The sequence below is a fragment of the Euprymna scolopes genome, chromosome 1 (genome assembly GCF_053919585.1).
Source record: "Euprymna scolopes isolate OS-2025 chromosome 1, ASM5391958v1, whole genome shotgun sequence".
Lineage (NCBI taxonomy): Eukaryota > Metazoa > Mollusca > Cephalopoda > Sepiida > Sepiolidae > Euprymna > Euprymna scolopes.
In genome coordinates, this window is record NC_136482.1 from 192,069,995 (window position 1) to 192,092,504 (window position 22,510).

The window sequence follows — 22,510 nt, forward strand, 5'->3', positions numbered from 1 at the left end:
TCTACTACTGACTATAGAATATTTAAGATCTGTTTTGCAGTTTTGTTAGGATGACTTTAACAGAAAAAGGATAGGCCTTAAGTGTTTGGTAGGCCATATAACCTTGGAAAAATAAAGCCTAAGGGCCTAATCTCACTAGCTATATTTGAAGGGAGTACTTTTTATTCTATTTGACCAGTTGCTTTTGGAATATGGTTTCTAAGCAAGTTGTTGCACTATGAGTTTCGACACAGTCCAATTTTACAAATTTTGCCGCGACATTCAATATAACTAACATTTAGTTGACATAACTTTTTATGATTTAATACAACCGTTCTTTAACCTTTTATGATTTAATACAACCATTCTTTAACCTTTTATGATTTAATAAACCATTCATAAACCTTTTATGATGTAATACAACCATTTTTTAACCTTTTATGATTTAACACAACCATTCATTAACCTTTTATGATTTAATACAATCATTCATTAACCTTTTATGATTTAATAAAGCCATTCTTTAACCTTTTATGATTTAATACAACCATTCATTAACCTTTTATAATTTAATACAACCATTCATTAACCTTTTATGATGTAATACAACCATTCATTAACCTTTTATGATTTAATACAACCATTCATTAACCTTTTATGATTTAATACAACCATTCATTAACCTTTTATGATTTAATACAACCATTCATTAACCTTTTATGATTTAATACAACCATTCATTAACCTTTTATGATTTAATAAAGCCATTCTTTAACCTTTTATGATTTAATACAACCATTCATTAACCTTTTATGATTTAATAAAGCCATTCTTTAACCTTTTATGATTTAATACAACCATTCATTAACCTTTTATGATTTAATAAAGCCATTCTTTAACCTTTTATGATTTAATACAACCATTCATTAACCTTTTATGATTTAATACAACCATTCATTAACCTTTTATGATTTAATACAACCATTCTTTAACCTTTTATGATTTAATACAACCATTTATTAACCTTTTATGATTTAATACAATCATTCATTAACCTTTTATGATTTAATACAACCATTTATTAACCTTTTATGATTTAATACAACCATTCTTTAACATTTTATGATTTAATACAACCATTTATTAACCTTTTATGATTTAATACAATCATTCATTAACCTTCTATGATTTTATACAATCATTCATTAACCTTTTATGATTTTATACAATCATTCATTAACCTTTTATGATTTAATACAACCATTCATTAACCTTTTATGATTTAATACAACCATTCATTAACCTTTTATGATTTAATACAACCATTCATTAACCTTTTATGATTTAATACAACCATTCATTAACCTTTTATGATTTAATACAACCATTCATTAACCTTTTATGATTTAATAAAGCCATTCTTTAACCTTTTATGATTTAATACAACCATTCATTAACCTTTTATGATTTAATACAACCATTCTTTAACATTTTATGATTTAATACAACCATTTTTTAACCTTTTATGATTTAATACAACCATTCATAAACCTTTTCTGATTTAATACAACCATTCATTAACCTTCTATGATTTAATACAACAATTCATTAACCTTTTCTGATTTAATACAACCATTCATTAACCTTTTCTGATTTAATACAACCATTCATTAACCTTTTATGATTTAATACAATCATTCATTAACCTTTTATGATTTAATACAACCATTCATTAACCTTTTATGATTTAATACAACCATTCATTAACCTTTTACGATTTAATACAACCATTCATTAACCTTTTATGATTTAATACAATCATTCATTAACCTTCTATGATTTTATACAATCATTCATTAACCTTTTATGATTTTATACAATCATTCATTAACCTTTTATGATTTAATACAACCATTCATTAACCTTTTATGATTTAATACAACCATTCATTAACCTTTTCTGATTTAATACAACCATTCATTAACCTGTATGATTTAATACAACCATTCATTAACCTTTATCCGGTGCGGTTATTACTACGAATTTATTTTGTCGCATAGTTTTAATGACAGTAAAATGTTCGTTATGTTATTTAAACTCTGAATCGGATACTGACTTTGATTGGAGTAAGGTTATTTAAACTTACTTTCATGTCCCTTTAATCTCAGAAATTTGAGAAAGTCTCACTGCTGTAGAGTTAAGAATTTCAAATTCAGAAAATACTTCTTTATGTTTAACACTAGATAGTGGAATACAAAATTCCAAATCAAGTACCCGCTAATCTCAAAAGACAAAGAACCAAGATTTGACATGACTTGTTATTACACGACTGTTCCGTTTCAAATATTCTTACAGCATTAACCTACCACACCATTACATAGACACGTTTCCACATCCTTTAGTAGAGTTTAATATTAGTGCTTACCATTCGGGTTGCAAATGCTTTCACATTCTTCCCTCGTTTGGAAGCGATTTCCATTTCCACCGCATCCGCCATAATAGAAATGCTTGCAAGTGTTATCCGCAAAATCATAATACCAGGTCGGCAATTGGGAATTACAAGTTCCTACTTCCTTCTCCAAGTGACAAAACTCAACTTCAAAGAAATAGAAAAAAAAACATATTGATGGATACCGTCTTTCGGTAGGGTATAGAAAAATAAATCGTATAAAAGTATTGCAAAAAAAATGTATATTAATAGGTATTTAGATTTGTTTGTATGTACGTTATCACTGTTCACGCGGATTCTCCAGATAAGATCGTTTTATCGACAAAGATGGAATAATTACGGTCTATCTGATGTCGATAAGTGATAAAAATGTTTATTTTTACCTATTTTTTAATGAATTGTTCCTAAATCGACATTGTGTTGTGAAAATACGATGCAAATAAAAGACTTATAGAAAAATACAATGAATTAACCAATAAGATTCATTGTGACAAAGGTACAAGTATCAAGTGTCCACGCAATAAACATTATGGAAATTTACTTGTCGTCACTCCGTAATAAGCTCGAACCCGTTATTTCCTATGTGGAGTCGTATTTATAATGGGTCATATTTCACAACTAGGAATGACAGATTCTTCAGTGCAGAATCGAACAGATCAATAGTGTACAAGCGAAGAATCATTTGAGATTAGTATCATGAAAATAACGCCCCAAAAGTTTGTAAACATTTACGGAAAATTGAATTTTTATGCAATTTCTAATTGTTTTTTGTTGTTTTTTTTTGCGTTTTTATTATTATAGAGATGTTCATCTTTCTATTCCAGATTCCAATTGATAAAATTAAGCTGCAAGTTTTGATTCGTTACTATTATAAGCGAGATCTTTCAACCAGGAAAGTCTGAAGAGCTGAACAGCAAGTGACACTCAATATGGGTTCCGTTCTGCTAGATCTACAGCAGATGTGCTTACAGTTATATCTCATATGATTAGCAAATCTCTCGACGGAGGCAACCTTTCTAGGGCAATTGCTCTTGACATATCTAAGGCCTTTGATAGGGTATGGCATAAAGGTGTACTTCACAAGATCTCTAGCTATGGTATAGCTGGAAATGTCTTCTCAATTATTAAATCATTTCTTTCTGATAGGTTTATAAGAGTAGTGGTTGATGGGCAAAAATCAGAAGCTCACAGTATTGATGCTGGAGTCCCTCGGGGGTCCATCCTGGGCCCAACTCTATTCCTGATCTACATTAATGATCTTCCACATCACATCCTTACATCATTTGTAGACATTTATGCTGATGACACTACCATTTATGGTAGCACATCTAAGAAAGTAAACGACCAAGTTCTCTCCGATTCTCTCTCCTCTGATCTTGAGCACGTGGTACAATGGGGAAAGGAGTGGTTGGTTACTTTTAATGCATCTAAAACCAAGCTTCTCTCTTTACATCATCAACACTCTGATCCATATCTGGCATCAATTGAAATGAATGGATCTCGTCTTGGGGAGGCCTCAAGTTTTGACAAGCTTCTGAGCTTGACCGTTACTCCTGATCTTAAATGGAACACGTACATCAAATCTGTTGCCAGGGCCGCCGGAAAAATGGTGGGATCTTTCTATCGATCCAGTAGATATCTCACTAGTGATGCAATTCTCTATCTATATAAGAGCCAGGTACGTCCAAGTATGGAATACTGTTGCCACATCTGGGAAGGAGCTACTAGAAAGGACTTGTCCTGCTTTGATAGAGTTCAAAATAGACTTCGTAGCCTTGTAGATGTCCTTTTCTCTTCCCTACAACCTCTATCTAACAGAAGAGATGTTGCGAGTTTGTCTCTTATGTATTTTCATGGAAAGTGTTCGACTGAGCTTCAGTCTGTTGTCCCCCCTCGCCAAACTTTCACAAGAAACACTCGTCTAGCTGTAAACACTATCAATAATTTCCCCCGCTCTTTATCTGTGCCTAAGCCTAAACGTAGATTCCATGAACAAAGCTTTTTTATTAGAACTGCACGCCTGTGGAATTGTCTTCCGTTTTCCTGCTTTCCGGCTGACTACAATATGGTTGTCTTCAAGTCTAACGTAAACAAGTTCTTGATAAGCCGTTCCATATAAGTTAACAAATTTGCCGAATTGATTATTATGTTGTTCAATTTCTACTGTACACCCTTTAACACTTATCCTCGAGTAGCCTCTTGGCCTTGATAATGTGGTGATGCCTGTAAAAAAAAAAAGAAAAAAAAGGTTTTTCATATTCAACCAAGAGTTTTGACTGTGCTCCATCAGATTATGGCCTCTTCCGCTTCCGCTCAGTGCAATATTTTCTGAAAGACTGCTGATTCGACTCGTTTGATGAAGTCGAGGAAGCGTGACAAGAATTATTTGATTCGAAGCAAGCTTAATGGTAACTTTGACCAGATCCGAAAGCTTGCAGATCGATGGCAGAAAATCTTGAAAAATAATGGTCTTTATTTTGAGAATATTTGTTTATTATTAATTGGCAAATAAAATTTCATTTTTTGCAAGTATTTACGAACTTTTGGCCCAATCTGATGATATGACTCTACATTTGCTTATGCGTACGTTTTTTTTTTGTTACATAGGCATCACCACTTATCAAGGCCAAGAGGCCACTCGAGGATAAGGGTTAAAGAGTGTACAAAGAAATTGGACAATATAGAAATCGTTAGTAATGGAAATTCGGTAAATTTGTTAATTTATATGGAACGGTTCATCAAAAACTTGTTTACGTTAGACGTTATCACCTTTCACACTGAGTCTCAAATTAGGATTTGACCTAGTAATTGCAGACTATCTAGTGTCGCTAATAATTTGACATATTTTTTTTAATAAATTGTACCAAAATCGTACAGAATGGAAGAACTCTGTCGCATCTTTGACTTAAAGATGGTATTCGTTTTATTTGAAGGATATTTAGCTGATAATTAAATTACGATTAGAAAGATGCTAAACTATGAGGTCATAATTTAAAACAAAGAGATGGTAAATAACTATGCACTGAAGAACATCAGAACATGATGACGTCAGAAAATGTCGTTTATCAAAGCAGAGTGAGATAAGGAGAGAAAGAGAGAAAGAAAGACAGAGAGGGGACAGAAGAGAGAAAGAGGAATTAAGATGTTTTATCGTTATATCTTGTTGACTTTTGATCATAAGGGTCTACTACTGATCAGGCAATTTGTATTAAAAGAACGAGGATCGTTCTAAAAGTAAAGACTCAAAAGCTAAAGAGCTACAAAGACGGGAGTAGTATCATTAAAACAGCAACCTTTTTTGCTCATGAATTCATTTTTCCACATAGTTACCACTATTCTCAATGCATTTTGCCAAGGATTTAATGGCGCATCTCTGCTTCTGACGCAGTCCATGACAGATGTTGTTTTTTAAGAGTTTCACCCCGTCAATATCTGCAACAGAGATGAAATGTTCAGGTGATGAATGCATGAGTTCATTCATCATGATATTATATATATATATATATATATATATATATATATATATATATATATATATATATAAAGTGACCCCCAAAAATGGGCCCCAACACTAATTAGGCCTCGTTTCTTAATGTTTTGTCCGAATGAAATGAAACTTTGGTCATAACTAGTTTATTATATTCAAAACACCAAATCAAAACACTAGGGTCTTTGGCTTTTTTTTTCTCCGTTTTACAGCATATGTTCTAGATGACCTCCCTTTAGATTTTTTTTTTTTTGGAGGGGTCACCCTGTATATATATATAATTCCTCCCTTCGGATGAGAAGGAAAGTATTTCTTTCGAAACTCCGCAGATTAAGGACATCAACTTTTTTTGTGTTTCCTTTTTGAAAATTAAATATGTTTTAACTCTTGCTAAAGAGTTTCTTTAAAGAGTTTCTAGTTTTATTAATTCTTTGCATATATATATATATATATATATATATATATATATATATATATATATATATATATATATATATATATATATATACTAGCAAAAGTACCCGTCGTTGACTGGGTTCAAAAACAGCCTACAGAAAATGGACTCTGATTTATGAAAGTATGATAGGTTATGAAAAGGAAGGGTTGTAATTCGAATTTGGGGGTATCAAAACCAAAGCAAAATATGATGAAAGTAAAAATAAAATAGATAAACCCCATAATTTATTATACCATACCTGTTCACACTGAAACACTTATTACAATATTCTGTGGATCTATATTAAAAAAACCTTGTTAAACTTTGTGACATATTTCCATTCTATGGAGTCAGGTGCGAACGAACACCCCATAATTTTATTATACCATATTTCTTCAAACTGAAACATAATTATCAAAGTATACTTACGCAGATAGATATGAAAAGTCTTTATTAAAGTTTGTGCCTATTTCCATTCTATGGAGGTCAGGTGCGAACGCAGACCCCACAATTTTATTATACCATCCCTATTTAAGTTAAAACATACTTAAAAAGAATTCTTATGTAGATCTATATCAAAAACACTTGTAAGCGTTTTTTTTTAATCTTTAAATGTTTTATTTCCATACATTGTGAACCAGTTGCGAACGCAGACCCCACAATTTTAATGAACCACCGTTCTGCCAGATCAAACATACCCATTCCTGTGTCTCGATATATCTTCTATCATTATATGTAATCGGTTTTTTAAAATAGTCAACCATATAGGAGCCTATTCGTGACCAGACACACACAGACGTTCAGCTTTATATTATATATATATATATATATATATATATATATATATATATATATATATATATATGTATGTGGGGGGAGGATTTGAATGGTATTTTTGTTTTTTAAAATTGATTTTCTTAACTAAATTTAGCATAAAGTTTTCAAATTCATCTAGGTGTTTAGTTATGTTTAGGGTGGGCGGTTGTTCTGTTTTCTTATGGATTACCAATGGATTTTCAACGGACCCATTTTGGATTTCTCTGTTCTGGATTTTACCGTCTTTCTCATTGGAGTTTTATCATATTCTTTTTCCCCCCACTTTTCCTGTTTCGTTCTTACTTAACCTCATTGAATCTTTATAAACTCTCACTAACTGTTAAATAACTTTGATACAATTAATTTCATATTGCTTGTTTCCTGTAGTATATGCAAAATGTATTGTATATTTTTCAAACTTCTTCCCTCTGATGAGAAGAATTGCATTCTTCGAAACTCCATGGAATATGGATGTTTTAGTTTATTTATACTTCTTGTCGAATAATTTAAATTTTGTATACGTTCCTTACAGGCTTATAAGTTTTGTTTTTTTTAAATTTGAATCAGTTTTCAATAACAAGATTTTCATTAGAGTTACATGAACAATAAAATTGAAAATGTGTGTTTTGAATGATTACCTGGTCTTGTAGATGATTTCGAAACAGTAGGGGTGAGTAGTGTGGTCGACTCCTTAATCCAATTCCGGCATACATTGTTGCATTTTTCAAGGGAAGCAAATCGGTTTGCATTGCCTCCACAGCCGCCATAAACGAATTGTTCGCAGCGCCGACTCTGATGGTTGAAATAGAATTGTTCTGAATAGGCGAAGCAGAGTCCACCCTCTTCGGGCAGGTGACAAATGTCTGTAAGAAGCAAAATGACACAAGAAACAACGAAATGTGAAAGGAAATAAAACATGTACTCGAATGTAAACTTTGGTAATAATAAATTAAAAAAAAAAAACGCACGTGTCTATCTGTTCGCAATTTAAATTTTTTTTTTTTTTTTTTTTGCAAGTATAATTTTCTCTTCTCCTTCACCCATCTTCATGTCTATTTTTTTTTTACTCTTGTTCACTCCCAAACAAGGCATATTGCCACTTGGGCGTAAGTGGCTACTATTTGAGACCCTATCTATATGAGATTATGGAAGAAGATGAACGAGATGTTTGTTCACTTTACATTTAAACTTCTGGATATTATTGCAGTCAGAAAAGCAGGTAACAAAGAGTGAATTCCAAAGTCTAAGAATCCGAAGGAAGAAGCTATTAGAATGGAAGGATTTCAGACATCTAAAGACCTATACAATGAAGAGGTGGGATTTTTCTGCTAGACGATTTTGTCCGAGGTATGTACGAGAGGTCGAGGGAGTACAAGTGTAGTGAACTAATCTTTTGGGGTGGGGATCTTGCTTAAGAGTGAAAGACTAATAATAGATGCACCAGCCGAAATGTGGCAACAATTCTCCATGCATGAGTGAATTGTGGCTTATTGAAGATATAGGATACTCTCTAGTGTCAGCCATTATTAAGTTGAAGACAAAGATGGAGGGAAAATCTCGATTAGATATTTTGTTTCCAATTTCAGACAAGTATCAACAATGCCAAAATTTTTCGAATCTTTAGAAACACAGCTTTATGGCGACCTATCACCAGTATCACTGAAAGTACAGCAGAGAAGGATGAGAGTTGCCAGACACTTCATGAGACACAGCGAAGAGAAAGCAAGCAAGTTAATTCTCTGGATACCAACAGATGGGAACCTAAAATAAAAGAAGAATGACCTACATCGATAACCTGCTACAGGATACAGGATTGGAAAGTGTTTGGGACCTGCAAACTGTCATGCGAGATCGAGAGAACTGGGGAAGTCGTGTAGATTCGGTGGTGAAGAATCCTAAAAGTCGACGAAGTTGGGATGATAGGAACATCCATTGACGGAGCAACAAGTCGGAATGAAATGATATACTCATATTTGGTTCCCATTCGAACACAATGATAGTTTCATATTTAGTACCGAGTCAAAATGAAGATCATATTTAGTAATGCTCCAGGCCACAATTTAATTACATTCCAAATGAATTTAATCATAACAGTTGGTGTCAAGGTATCAACACAATTTTAGAGCAGTTTGAATTTTCGTATAATTTAGATTCTTCGAACTACTGTTCTCATCTTGAATGTCATTTTCACAACGTTTCGGTCAATTTAACCTCCGGCTTTTTTCAAGTGTATCTTGTCGAATTCGAGAATGTTTCAGTCGAATCCGGGAATTTGCAAGGAGTTCTGAACGGACCCCTTTATTTACTTCACGAATGTAGCATGATCTCGTTCCGTCAGGGTACATCGACCGAAACGTTCTGAAAATGGCATTCAAGATGAGAACAGTAGTTCGAAGAGTCCAAATTATACCAATAACCAATCCTCATCTAAAAAATTCAGAAAAGTTTAGCTTTTGTTTTACAATGTATAAAAATTTTTAAACAGTAAAAGGAATTCTCTATTAAAATATGTGTAATTTTATAATAGCAATATATGATCATTTTACTGCTATGTGTATCTATCTGTTCTCAAGCGATATCATGCCAAGCATGAACAGTGGAAGTGGTTAACAACGTGAACTGACAACTTGGGTGCGCCAAGTTCGAATCCAATTAGTTCCACAAAAACATTTCTACCAAGCAACCTTCACGTATTCCGTCCCGTAAGTACCCGATGTCTTGATGGAAAGAATTCTAACTAGAAAAATATCAAGAATATGAATATTAACAATAACGATTTGTTTCATCCGAAATAAACAAACGATACTCAAAATCAACAACATCAGCAGCAGCTACTTTGAAGTGTTGTAAGTAAATAACACGACGACTGTTTATTTAAATTAATTGAATTATAAGGGTTTTAGGTTAGTTGAGAAACAACGAATAAAATATGACGTCATTTTTTGACTGCACTGAACATTATTACTCTAATAATATACGACCTCCAATTGTACGATTGAATAAAAGGAAAATATTTTACCGTAAGAGTTGCATATCCTTTGACATTCTTCTTTGCTCTGGAATCTGTTCCCATTACCATCGCAGCCTCCGTAGTAAAACTGCTTGCACGTGTTATCCACGATGTCATGGTACCAGGCCGATATTCTGCCTCGACATGATCCAGTTACTTTTGGTAAATGACAATCGTCCACTGTTTGGAAGATGAAAGCAAAATATGTAGTTTAAATCGTTATGTAGTTTGCTTGAACCATTGCGCGCGGTTGTAATTCGGCATTATGCTAAATACACTGTTTGATCGAAAGTTATGCGAGGCAAAGGTAGATGAAGTGATAACCGATTAAATATTTACCAATGATTCAGAGATAATATAATGTCATATTCTTTTTTTTATATATATATATATATTTCGAGCGATAAACTCCTACTCAAAAAAGTGTTTTATTTTCTTTATTCGTTATTGTATTTTATAAAAGATCCTCAATGTTATAATTAATTTTAAACAACAAAATTAAAATACTGTTATAAATATGGTTAATGGAAAGGAAAATAAACAATAACAAAAAAAGAAAGAACGAGTAAATCCTGTGTGGTCGTTTGCAAACATCTGAATAAATAAAGATCACCAAATATTTATTGCTGGAAAGCAGAAACTAGTGGATGTAATACTTGATTTTTGAAAATTGAACATGCTTGTCAATTTTGGAGGATCAAACGTTGGCCAAACAACAATTTACCCTGTCGTAACTGAATCAGATTTTGTGAACGAAGTAATCAATTATTTCTTATTATTCACACTATTGTTCAACGTTTCGGTCGATCTAACTTCCGACCTTCTTCAGGTGTATTTTGTCGAACACAGAAATCTTCTGTCGAACTCGGGAATCTGCACGGAATTTCGAACGGAAGTCTTTATTTAATAGACAATGATAACATGCCCTCAAACCTTCAGCCATGATCGGATAGAAATCATAAGCAATTTGTAAGAAGGATTAACGAGTTCGGTAAGAAGGTTGGAGATTATATCGGCCGAAATTTTGTGTCAATATCACCCAAGGTGCGAATAATAGTCCGAGTAATTCAAATCATCAATACTTATCTTTAAAAAAAATCAGAAACTTGGAGTTTCTTTTAATACTAATGAGTCACCGTTTATCAAGGCTCAAACGACACTCGAGGATAATGTGAACTGCAGAGAACTTGATTAAGAGCTGTGGCCAAAATTGTGAGAACGCAGGCTTACCTTTTAAACAGCCTTATATAACAATGCAGTCTCGCAGAATCTCGTGTGCTCTCGCGCACATATGCAAATATGCAAATTTGGAGGGCTGTCTTTTATGAAAACAGACCATTGGAGTATACGGGGCAGACGTAAAAACGAGTCAACGGAAAGTACCGATGGACGACGCTGCTGCAGTGAGCTGAGGTTTTGTGTACTCTTTTTTTTTCTTTGCAACAACAAGAACACAGCCAGGCAAGAGTTTTTATCATTGGATTTGAAAAGGGCCAAATTGTAGTTAGCCTTGTGATATTCTATTCATCATATGAGGAGTTCTTGGAAAGAAACTTTGTTCATGGAAATTTCGTTTTGTTTTATATACACAGAACAAATAAAAATTATCTATAGTAGTTGTATCTGGACGAATGTTTACTTTGAATGTTTTGAAGAATGAACGAGAGATTGAAAATAAGGAATGAATAAAGAATGGCTAGTAAAATCTCGTCTGTGAAAAAATGATTTGGGTTAGAGTTAAGGTTAATAATAATAATAATAATAATAATAAGAAGAAGAAGAAGAAGAAGAAGAAGAAAGAAAGATATAAATCGAAGTTCGATATGATGGTATTGGTTAATCTTTGTATGCCTTACCCGTCGGCTTAACTGGTGAGATTGGCTTGAGGGTCGTTACATCCGTTGGCTTAGGTGCTGCACTGCACGTCCGTTCACATAATTCGAAGCTGTAGAACCTGTTTGCATTACCGTAACAATCGCCGTAAGTGAGGTGTTCGCAGCGTCCAACCACCGGATTGAAATAATAGCCACGGTGGAAAGGTGTGCAGTTGCCGACATCTTTCGGGAATGAACAAATGGCTAAGAAAAAATAAAATAAAGAAAAACATGAGGAGGAATAGTGACCGCATTGCAAATTACGTTTAGCATTGTTGTAGGTTTTACCCTAAAACACACGGAAGCTTTAGACCAGCAAGAATTCTAGCAACCATCTTTGGAGTAGTAATTACAGTATCAAAAGACTGATCAGTTTTTGAAGAAAAATCCGAAAGAATAGCACGAGAAGAATCGAGTGAAGAATTGTCAGCAAAAAGACGAGCAATTACAGATTTGATAGTAACAACTACCGCCGCCATAACAGAAACTGATAGTGCCAATGCCAATGCCAATGCAAAAAAATCTACTGCCTTTCAATAGACATATTTGCATATAAGGGAGACATTTAAAGCCAAAGTCACGTCACAGGTTATAGATGTGTTGTCGTTACAGCAACGGCGAGGACATACAAGGGGAGTACATGGATATATTCACGGAATTTACAGTAACAGGATAGCAATATATAGGGCAAGGATGGCAACTTACAGGGCCGGGATATCAAGTTATAGGGCAAGGATATCAAAATATAGGACAGGATATCAATTTATAGAGCAGGTATAGTAATTTATAGAGATAAAATATTGAATTATAGGGACAGGATTCAAATTTAGAAGGCAAGATTACCAATTTATATAGACATTTTACCAATTTATAAAGCCAGAAACATATTTAATACGTTTACGATATCAACCAGCATCAAAAGAACTACATAAACCAGCAATAATACGCAATTTGGGATATATATATATATATATATATATATATATATATATATAATGTACTTGCAATAACCCTTATCCCTGAGTGGCTTCCGGGCCTTGATAAGTGGTGATCACTGTGTAATATATATATATATATATATATATATATATATATATATATATATATATATATATATATATACTGTTACATTTACATTCCAGCGCTGCGTCTGTTGAAAAACGGAAGACAATCTGATCATCTTAGGGATGATAGATGACACGCGCTGGGAGTTTGTTTAAAGTGAAGCTGTTTTGCACAGAACCATCCTCACTCTCGTTCGAACCATCCTGATCCGGTGGCAGGACAGGGTCTAGACAGCTGGGGGCCAGGTAGAATGCAAGAGCTGTCGGAAATGTCGACATCCTCCTACATACAGTGCTTAGTATTCCCAGATGGACACTCGTCTGGTACTAGCCAGCATCAACGTTGCTTAACTTCAGTGACTTGATGAGCACCTGTGTTTCAATGTGATTATGTCGTATATGCACTTATATTAATGAAAATATAAAAAATTGAGAATAAAGTTAAGTTTTCTTATTTATAAACGATTTGTGTAACGTAGCCATTATTTTTTTAACACTTCAAATCACTCGGACCCACACGCCGTCTAGCACCGTCGCAAAGGAACAAAAAAATAAAAAAGGAAAGAAAGAAAAATCCGGCTCGGCATTTTTTTTTTTTTTTTTTTTTGTGCAAATGAAATGCATTTATTCACATTACTTCCAAAACAATGCAATTCATTATCTTTTTAAAGTCTTTTCGCACACAGATGTGCCTTTTAAAAGTCTCTGCTCCCGCCAGCTCACACTGGCGCTAGCTAGTGCTTTCTGGTTCTCGTGTTTACACGTCCATTTTCCCCGTCCCACTTTTTTTCTCTCTCGACCACGTGCTGCTGCTACTAATATTTTCTCACACGTGTCCATACGTGCTCTGTTACATTTGTTTTTTTAAGTTAATCACTTAATAAAAATGATTCATGTAAAATTCATAATTTAATTGATTCGACAATGCAACAGAAGAACGTTCATGGTGAGAGAAATTGAGAAAACAAACTATGAATCCAATATGGAAACTTTCCCATCTGAGCCTACCACATCTACATGAATATGCAATAGAGTATCAAAGGCTTCAGGTAGAGATATGATGGCAAAATACTGATAACAATGTTCCGCTCAGGATAATTTTGTGATAATGTCTGGAAATGAACCAGGAATAAAAAAATATGAGAGTCCTTCCAAAAGTAAAGCCTCCCATTTTTTTAAAACTCAAAAAGTTGAAGAGCCACCAAGATGGAAGTGTTACCATTAAAACGAGCGACCTTTTGTGATCAAGAATTTATTTTTCTACATAGTCACAGCCCTTCTCCATGCTCTTTTGCTAGGAATTCAATGACGCATCTTTGCTTCTGATGCACGTCTATGACAGGGGATGCTTTCTTAGAGTCTTATACCGCCAAGATGAAACTTTCGCGCCAGAAATGAATAAGTTCAGTCACTATAAGAATACAATTTGCAATCCCTTTTTTAATTCATTTGGGCAGAATAAAAAAATAAGAGGCATTACTTTTTGGACGACCTTCGTACATATAAAGATTTTGATGAGCAATCACTGTAATTTGGATCGAATACTATATTTGTACACAAATAAGAAGGTATATTATGTCTATTACAGGTTAAATCATGTTTAAGGAGAGAAACGAGATATATTCGTTTAAAGTTGTAAAACATTACAAAACAGTAAAAGTGACATATCCATAAATTGTAAACATAGATAAACTTAAAGTTTCAGATAGCTACTAAACACCTGAAAAATTAACCCACAAGTAGCCACAAATTGTAAACATTACTACTAAACTGTAAAAGCGAAGTAGCTACAAATTGTAAAAATTGGAAAAACTTAGAATAAAATTAACTTTGGGATAACTACTAAACAACTAAAAATAATGGTCTATTTAAAAAATAAAATATATATAAACATTTAGAAAAGTATATTTATAAAGAATGTAAATCGATAGACTAAAGTGAATACAGGAAAAAAGACTAAAGAAAAACTCTAAAAGCTTTTAGGCGCATGAATGGAAGCGGTACTCCTCTTTTGTAATTTTTCATTTTCGTTTTTTTTTTTATTCTTTCAACGGATTATTATTGAATGGTCACTAAACTACCACATTATATATAAAAATATTCAATATTTAATCATTTTAATTCGTGCTACATTAATTATACACCGTTGTAGTAAATCGATTCCTCATTTTGGAAGCATCGATTTTTTTTTTCAGACAAATTTTGCGAATTTGGCTTTGAGGGGCATGTTTCGAAGGTCAAACGGCTTAAAATAGGCTAAATTCGCGAAATTCAGATGAAAAAAGTCGCTGTTTCCTAAATGGGGGATCGATTCACGAGAATGTTGTATTAGAAACGGAACACTCATTTAAAAGTGTTAAATATTAAAATTATTTATTTATTTATTTATTTTATTTTATTTTTTATTACTTTTTATTTATTTGATTTTTTTTATTTATTTATTTATTCATTCATTTTTGATAATCTGGTAGATTAGTTACCATTCAATAATAATCCACTGAAAAAATGAAATAAAGACGAAAATAAAAACATACAGAGGGGGTGGAGTACCGCTTTCATACGTGAGCAAGCTTTTATATTGATTTATAAAGGAGGAACAAAAGAGATAAGACTGGAATTAACAAATGGAACACGTGCTTGAACTCATTAAATTAGTCAGCTGAATCAATTGGATCGGATTTAGACTGATTTGTCTACTTAATAAAACGCATGTGAATAGTAAAATGAGCGAAATGTATTGTTTGATGTATTTATGAATGAGGCAATTTATTGTGTTTATGTATGAGGTAATTTATTGTTTGACGTATTTATGAATGAGGCAATTTATTGTTTGATGTATTCATGAATGAGGCAATTTATTGTTTGATGTATTCATGAATGAGGCAATTTATTGTTTGATGTATTCATGAATGAGGCAATTTATTGTCTGGTGTATTTATGAATGAGGCAATTTATTGTATTTATGTATGAGGTAATTTATTGTTTGACGTATTTATGAATGAGGCAATTTATTGCTTGATGTATTCATGAATGAGGCAATTTATTGTTTGATGTATTCATGAATGAGGCAATTTATTGTTTGATGTATTCATGAATGAGGCAATTTATTGTTTGATGTATTTATGAATGAGGCAATTTATTGTATTTATGTATGAGGTAATTTATTGTTTGACGTATTTATGAATGAGGCAATTTATTGCTTGATGTATTCATGAATGAGGCAATTTATTGTTTGATGTATTCATGAATGAGGCAATTTATTGTTTGATGTATTTATGAATGAGGCAATTTATTGTATTTATGTATGAGGTAATTTATTGTTTGACGTATTTATGAATGAGGCAATTTATTGCTTGATGTATTCATGAATGAGGCAATTTATTGCTTGATGTATTCATGAATGAGGCAATTTATTGTTTGATGTATTCATGAATGAGGCAATTTATTGTCTGGTGTATTTATGAATGAGGCAATCAATTAATAAAATTAACAGTCGAATGTTAGTGTAGCCATATTTTACTAATATTTCATCCTAAGCAAGGCACAGAGCCACTTAGACGTAGGAGGCTACTATTTGGAAACAGATTTGCAGGGACTCTACGTAGAGGGTTGAGAAGCGAGATGTCTGGCCACATGACTCTTGAGCTTCTGCATACCAATACAGTCAGGGAAGCAGAGACCCGGGAGCGAACTCCAAAGTCCAGCAGTTCGAGGAAAAACTATTCAAGTTGGGCGTGAGATTTTTCTGCTTGTCAGGTAAATTGGGGGTATTTACGTCGAGAGGACTGAAGTTATTGGAGTTTATTGAAGCACATTCCGTTAAAGTACTTGTAAAACAGGCACAGTGATGCAACATTTTCGTGATAGGCAGAGGTTGGAGTTTGGTTGATAGTACAGGACATTAGATTGGCGACTCTTTCTTTAACTCTATCTAGGAGTGAGAAACTGAAGGGAGATGTACCAGCACAAAGGTGGCAACAATACTCCATGCATGGGCAAATGGTTACCTTGTAAAAGTGCAGTATACTCTCATGCGTGAGTAGCCTTCTAGTACGGTAGAGAGATCACACTTTCTTGTTTGTTAAAAAAAATGTGATTGTATAATTTTAATCTCTATATTGAATTTCTTCGTGAATACATTTTAAACGTTTTCCTGTAATTTATTTACTGCATAATCACGTTGACACACAGGTTCCCGCTGGATCACCGAAGTTAAGCAACGTTGAACCTGGTCAGTACTAAATGGGTTACCATTTGGAACTTTCAGGTGTTGTGTGTGCTCTATGCTTATCCCGGCATTGTTTCCAGTTGTCCTGGTCTTCTTCTTGCCACTGGACTCAAACAATGTTGATTCAGGAGAGGTGTGGTTGGTATTGCGCAACTCTTGCCGCACAATTACAAGCGCTACTGCCCCTAAACTGAACGGAAGCATGATTGGATTTTCCAAAAGTATATTCTAACGCTACTACATAGTTTTTATTGTTATTGATTATATGTCTTTTACCTTGTGGGTTGCAAATCTGTTCACACTCTTCCTGTGTATCAAACCGATTATTGTTACCCTGGCAACCACCATACGTAAATTGTCTGCATCGAGCTTCCTTTACTTCATAATACCATTTCCGATCGGCGCCTCGACAGGGTCCTTTCTCAGGGGTCAAGTGGCACATCGAAATTGCTGAAAAAGATAAAACAATATAAAACTATCTAGACAATATTTTTTTACTAGTTGTAACGATATTATCTCTGGAGAAAGAAACAAAAACAGACTTAAAAATAGGAATTATAAATTATGAACTCGATGACTTAATCTATATAAATAAAACAGTAGATGTATGTATGTGTTTGTGTGTCCGTGTGAAAAATTTAACCTATAAACTATTAAACTACTGGTCACATACCACTGAGATTAATAAGAAATAGTAATCACATACCAAGGATGGTTTATAACGAGTAAAATCTTTGTTTGGATGGATGAATAACGCGTACAGCAATATTTCGTCAAGTTGAAATGCAAACTGTTCATTTCAGCTTCTATTACTTTTGCGCATGCGCAAATTCATTTATAGCTTGAAGTGGTATAATTTTAAATCTTCATTATTTATCTGTCAATAGATCAAATGGCAGAGAATGCAGCTGGAGCACTTAATGCTTTGGTTTCGATTCTAGCTGATGGCACCCAATTTATTTTTTTACTGTTTGCAATCAGCACTATATATTAGGTACAATATAATATTCAATAGAAAACTAGCTCTGTAATAATAAATACGAAATCTGCATGAATTAAAATATATTTAAGCGTATTTTGCGACCGGGCAAGGCCGGACTCCATCACTCCCATCCCGCTAGTAACGAAATAATACAGTAAAATTGAATTTAATTTGCAAATCTAAAAAACGGACACCTCTGTATTCTGTATGAGTACAAACGTTCAAACAAAATTAAAACATTTCAGTTAATAAACATTTAGACAGTGAAAAATTTAAAGTTGAATTAGAATTAAGGTAAAACTCTTATGGAGTTGGAGGAATTTCTTTGAAAAAGGTTAAGAATGCTTGCAAAAAGAATTAATGGACATGAGAAATTAAACGAACATAAGAAGCAGAAAAAACAAAGAAATAAAAGACAGGTGAGGAAAAAACAGTTTGAGTTAATTTAAAATCTAAAATGTAGTGATAATCAAAGAATAATGTCATTATTTAAAAAATATTTAAAATAAACTTTTCAACCATTTCTTATCGAGACTTTTGATAATAAACACGAAATACTGAAATAAGTAAATATGAGCAAATTTAATCGTACTCTCATTCGATTCGATATATATATATATATATATATATATATATATATATATAAAGAAACAAAAGAAGAGACAGACTGTCTGTAAATATTAGTTGGATGCGTGTGTGACACCATCGACCTTCTACACACTAACGGCCATAGATTTTCTGTCGTCAGTTGTTGTAAACTCAAGACTGTTCGCAAACGATTTTTAACCCTCGTAAACACCGTTGCAATATTCACGGCCACACATAACACCACCCACAACTAACTAAATATATCTACCGATCTTTTGTCTGCCACACCCTGACTAACAATCCCATGTCAGTTTTCTTTTATCTACTTTGGTGAAAAACTTTCTCCCCATTGTTCAGCTTATAGATCTATTTCATCTTTTATATTTACGTCTCTTCTAAAACCCAAGTCCTTCTTTAAAGATGGATATTTTTTTAATTACTTTTTTTTCATCCCAAATAAGGTACAGTGCCACTGAATCGTAATTGGCTACTATCTAGGACCAGATTTGCAGGGATACCATGTAGGGTGTTGATCACATTGTATTTGAACTTCTGCATGTCAGTAGTGGAGGAAGTAGAGGCCTGGGAAGGAATTCCAAGTTCTAGCGGATCGAGGGAAGAAGCTATTTGAGTAGAAGGCATGACGGTATCTAGCGATCTTTGCAGTATAGTGGTGGAATTCTGCTGCTTGTGTGATCTGTCAGTGATGCTTGTTGTTTTGTATCTCTTACCTGTCGGGTTAACTGATGGGGTTGGTGTGATGGTCGTTGTATCCGTTGGTATAGGTGCTCCACTGCACGTCTGTTCACAGAGTTCACCGCTGTAGAATCGGTTTGCATTGCCGTAACAATCACCGTAAGTGAGGTGTTCGCAGCGTCCAACCACCGAATTGAAATAATAGCCACGGTGGAAATGTGTGCAATTGCCAGCGTCTTTCGGTAAGGAGCAAATTGCTATGAAAATAAAAACAAAATAAAGATTAGTCAATAAAACAGTAAAAATAATTGTTCACAAGATAGGGGAAAGCATAGCGTTCTTCTGCAAGTTCGGAGGAGGAGCATTCTAGATACACCACGTTTTAGTGGTAAAGTATGCTGACGCATATATCTAAAATTTTCTATTAAGTTAGGTATATATATATATATATATATATATATAGTAAGTTATAAAATATATATAGCGATTAAGCTACAAAGAATACTCCGCGTTTCATCCACGCTAGGATTCATCAGGCTTATTTTGTAGTTGTTTCGCGTTTTTATATACGCACCTTCTATTGAGTTTTTAGTTAGTCAATCAGCTTTCTAGTTTTTTCCTAATCAGCCAATGAGCAGGCACTTACAGGACAAAGGTCCGGTTGACCTCCTATTTAAAGATTACACATAGATATTTCAAAGACGAATTCATTGTGTTGGGACAGACTTCTGTGGCTAATAAAACCCAACACAATTCATCAGCCTCTGATGGAAGGAGGAATTTTGCCTGTAACATTACGGGCCACTAATATATATATATATATATATATATATATATATATATATACATATATATATATAAAATAATAAAAATAATATATATATATAAAATAATAAAAATAATAATAATAATAATTATATATATATATATATATCCACGAGATATATATGCCAAGAATATCCACGATATATATATATATATATATATATATATATATATATATATATATATATATATATATATATATATATATATATACTATTTTTTATGAATCGAGCGCCAATAATATGCAGGTAAAATACTAAACGATTATGAATTATGGAATACGTATATTAGGCAATATATATATATTTATATATATATATATATATATATATATATATATATATATATAAATTCAAAATGGAGGCAATATCTGTGCACGTGATGTTCTTCTGCATAAATTTTTTCGGCTTGTTCTTTACCTTGTGGGTTGCAAATCTGTTCACATTCTTCTCTCGTTTCGAACCGATTACTGTTACCCTGGCAACCACCGTATGTGAACTGCCTGCAGCGAGCTTCCTTTATTTCATAATACCATTTCTGGTGGGCGCCTCGACAGGGTCCTTTGTCAGGGGTCAAATGGCACATCGCGATTGCTGCAAACATAAAAAAAAGTGCATACATAAATTACCATTTCGAAACTTTACAGCGCCACTTACCTTTACTTCGTCTGGTGCTACCTGATCAGACTGTCTAAAGATATTGGCTTCCTTACCGAAAATGGACAAGATATTGATGTTATTATTTTCTTTGTGCTGCTCTTTGCAAAAAAAAAAAAAGAAAAACAATATAAATTACTCTATTTTTTGTAAGTAATTTCGCCTGAAGAGCGCTCTCGTTACTTGTAATAGGCTGACCGAAACATGCTCATGAATGTGTAACGATATATAAATACATATGTAAAAATAAAAGTATATATATATATATATATGTGTGTGTGTGTGTGTGTGTGTGTGTGTATGTATGTATATATATCCTGAAGTCGTTAGTTAAGTTAAATTTCATCTAAAAACGTTATTTTAAAGTTTTTGTTAAAAAAATTCAGATTTTCTCATTATTCAGACCTGAGGGAGTTGTAAAAAATGAGTAGTGGTGTGAGGAAAAATACAAACTGAAACAGAGAGAATATTCAGACCTGTAATAATACAAAGAAGGGGTTGCAAAAATGAGTTGTGGTGTGAGGAGAAATACAAACTGAAATAGAGAGAAGGAGAGTTTTATAATATAATCTTAACAAGATAAAGATACAAGTTAGAAAAGCATTTCACCCAAGGCATGAAACTTGTTAAACAAAATATTTTTACTTTGGGCTTTAAAAATAAAAAATACAAGATACAATTTTAAATTTATTTATCTTCCAAGAGCACTTTCATAAATTTTACAAAGTAAGGTATAAAAATTTAATTTAAATTGAATCAAAAAATTACCGTGGATTTATTTTATGTAATGTTGCACTTTTAAAAATATTATCTTTCATCTAGCAGTTAATGATATAGATATAAAATTTTCAATGATTTTTAAAACAGTGCAACAGAATGTACATTACATAAAATAAATGATAAATTTTTGATTCAATTTAAATTAAATTTTTATACCTTACTTTGTAAAATTTATAAAAGTGCATTTTGATGATAAATAAATTTCAAATTGAATCTTGTACCTTTATTTTTAAAGCCTATAGTAAAAACATTTTGTTTAACAATTTTTATGCCTTGGATGAAGTGCTTTTCTAACTTGTATATATATATATATATATATATATATATATATATATATATATATATATATACGTTTTATTTTTATTTTCGTATCTTTCTGTTAAGTTACATTATTGTTTCAGCTACCTGGCTGTTTTTTTTTGGGGGGGGCCGTCTGTGGCTTCCTCAGACTTTTACAGACTTTTACATTTCTGTAAAAGTCTGAGGAAGCTACAGACGGCCAAAAAAACGGTGAAACAATAATGTAACTTAACAGAAAGATACGGTAATAAAAAATAAAACGCATATTTGCTCTACAACAGTACTGAGCACTTTCTTCAGTTTTTATTAATTACCGTTTCCACTATATATATATTTATAT

At 32.8% G+C, this 22,510-nt stretch overlaps 1 protein-coding gene across 4 annotated transcripts in view; it reads right to left on the reverse strand.

The window, feature by feature from the left end:
* The window catches only part of LOC145278532 (uncharacterized), a 409,834-nt gene that overhangs the window by 94,757 nt on the left and 292,567 nt on the right, over nucleotides 1–22,510 (reverse strand). For all 4 annotated transcript variants that reach the window (XM_080130667.1, XM_080130669.1, XM_080130668.1 and 1 more), the window contains 7 exons: nucleotides 20,854–21,027; nucleotides 19,645–19,866; nucleotides 17,620–17,793; nucleotides 12,034–12,255; nucleotides 10,187–10,357; nucleotides 7,806–8,030; nucleotides 2,405–2,575 (listed from right to left, as the gene is read on the reverse strand). In XM_080130667.1, the coding sequence (XP_079986793.1) occupies nucleotides 2,405–2,575; nucleotides 7,806–8,030; nucleotides 10,187–10,357; nucleotides 12,034–12,255; nucleotides 17,620–17,793; nucleotides 19,645–19,866; nucleotides 20,854–21,027 (1,359 nt within the window). The remainder of the gene's footprint in view (nucleotides 1–2,404; nucleotides 2,576–7,805; nucleotides 8,031–10,186; nucleotides 10,358–12,033; nucleotides 12,256–17,619; nucleotides 17,794–19,644; nucleotides 19,867–20,853; nucleotides 21,028–22,510) is intronic.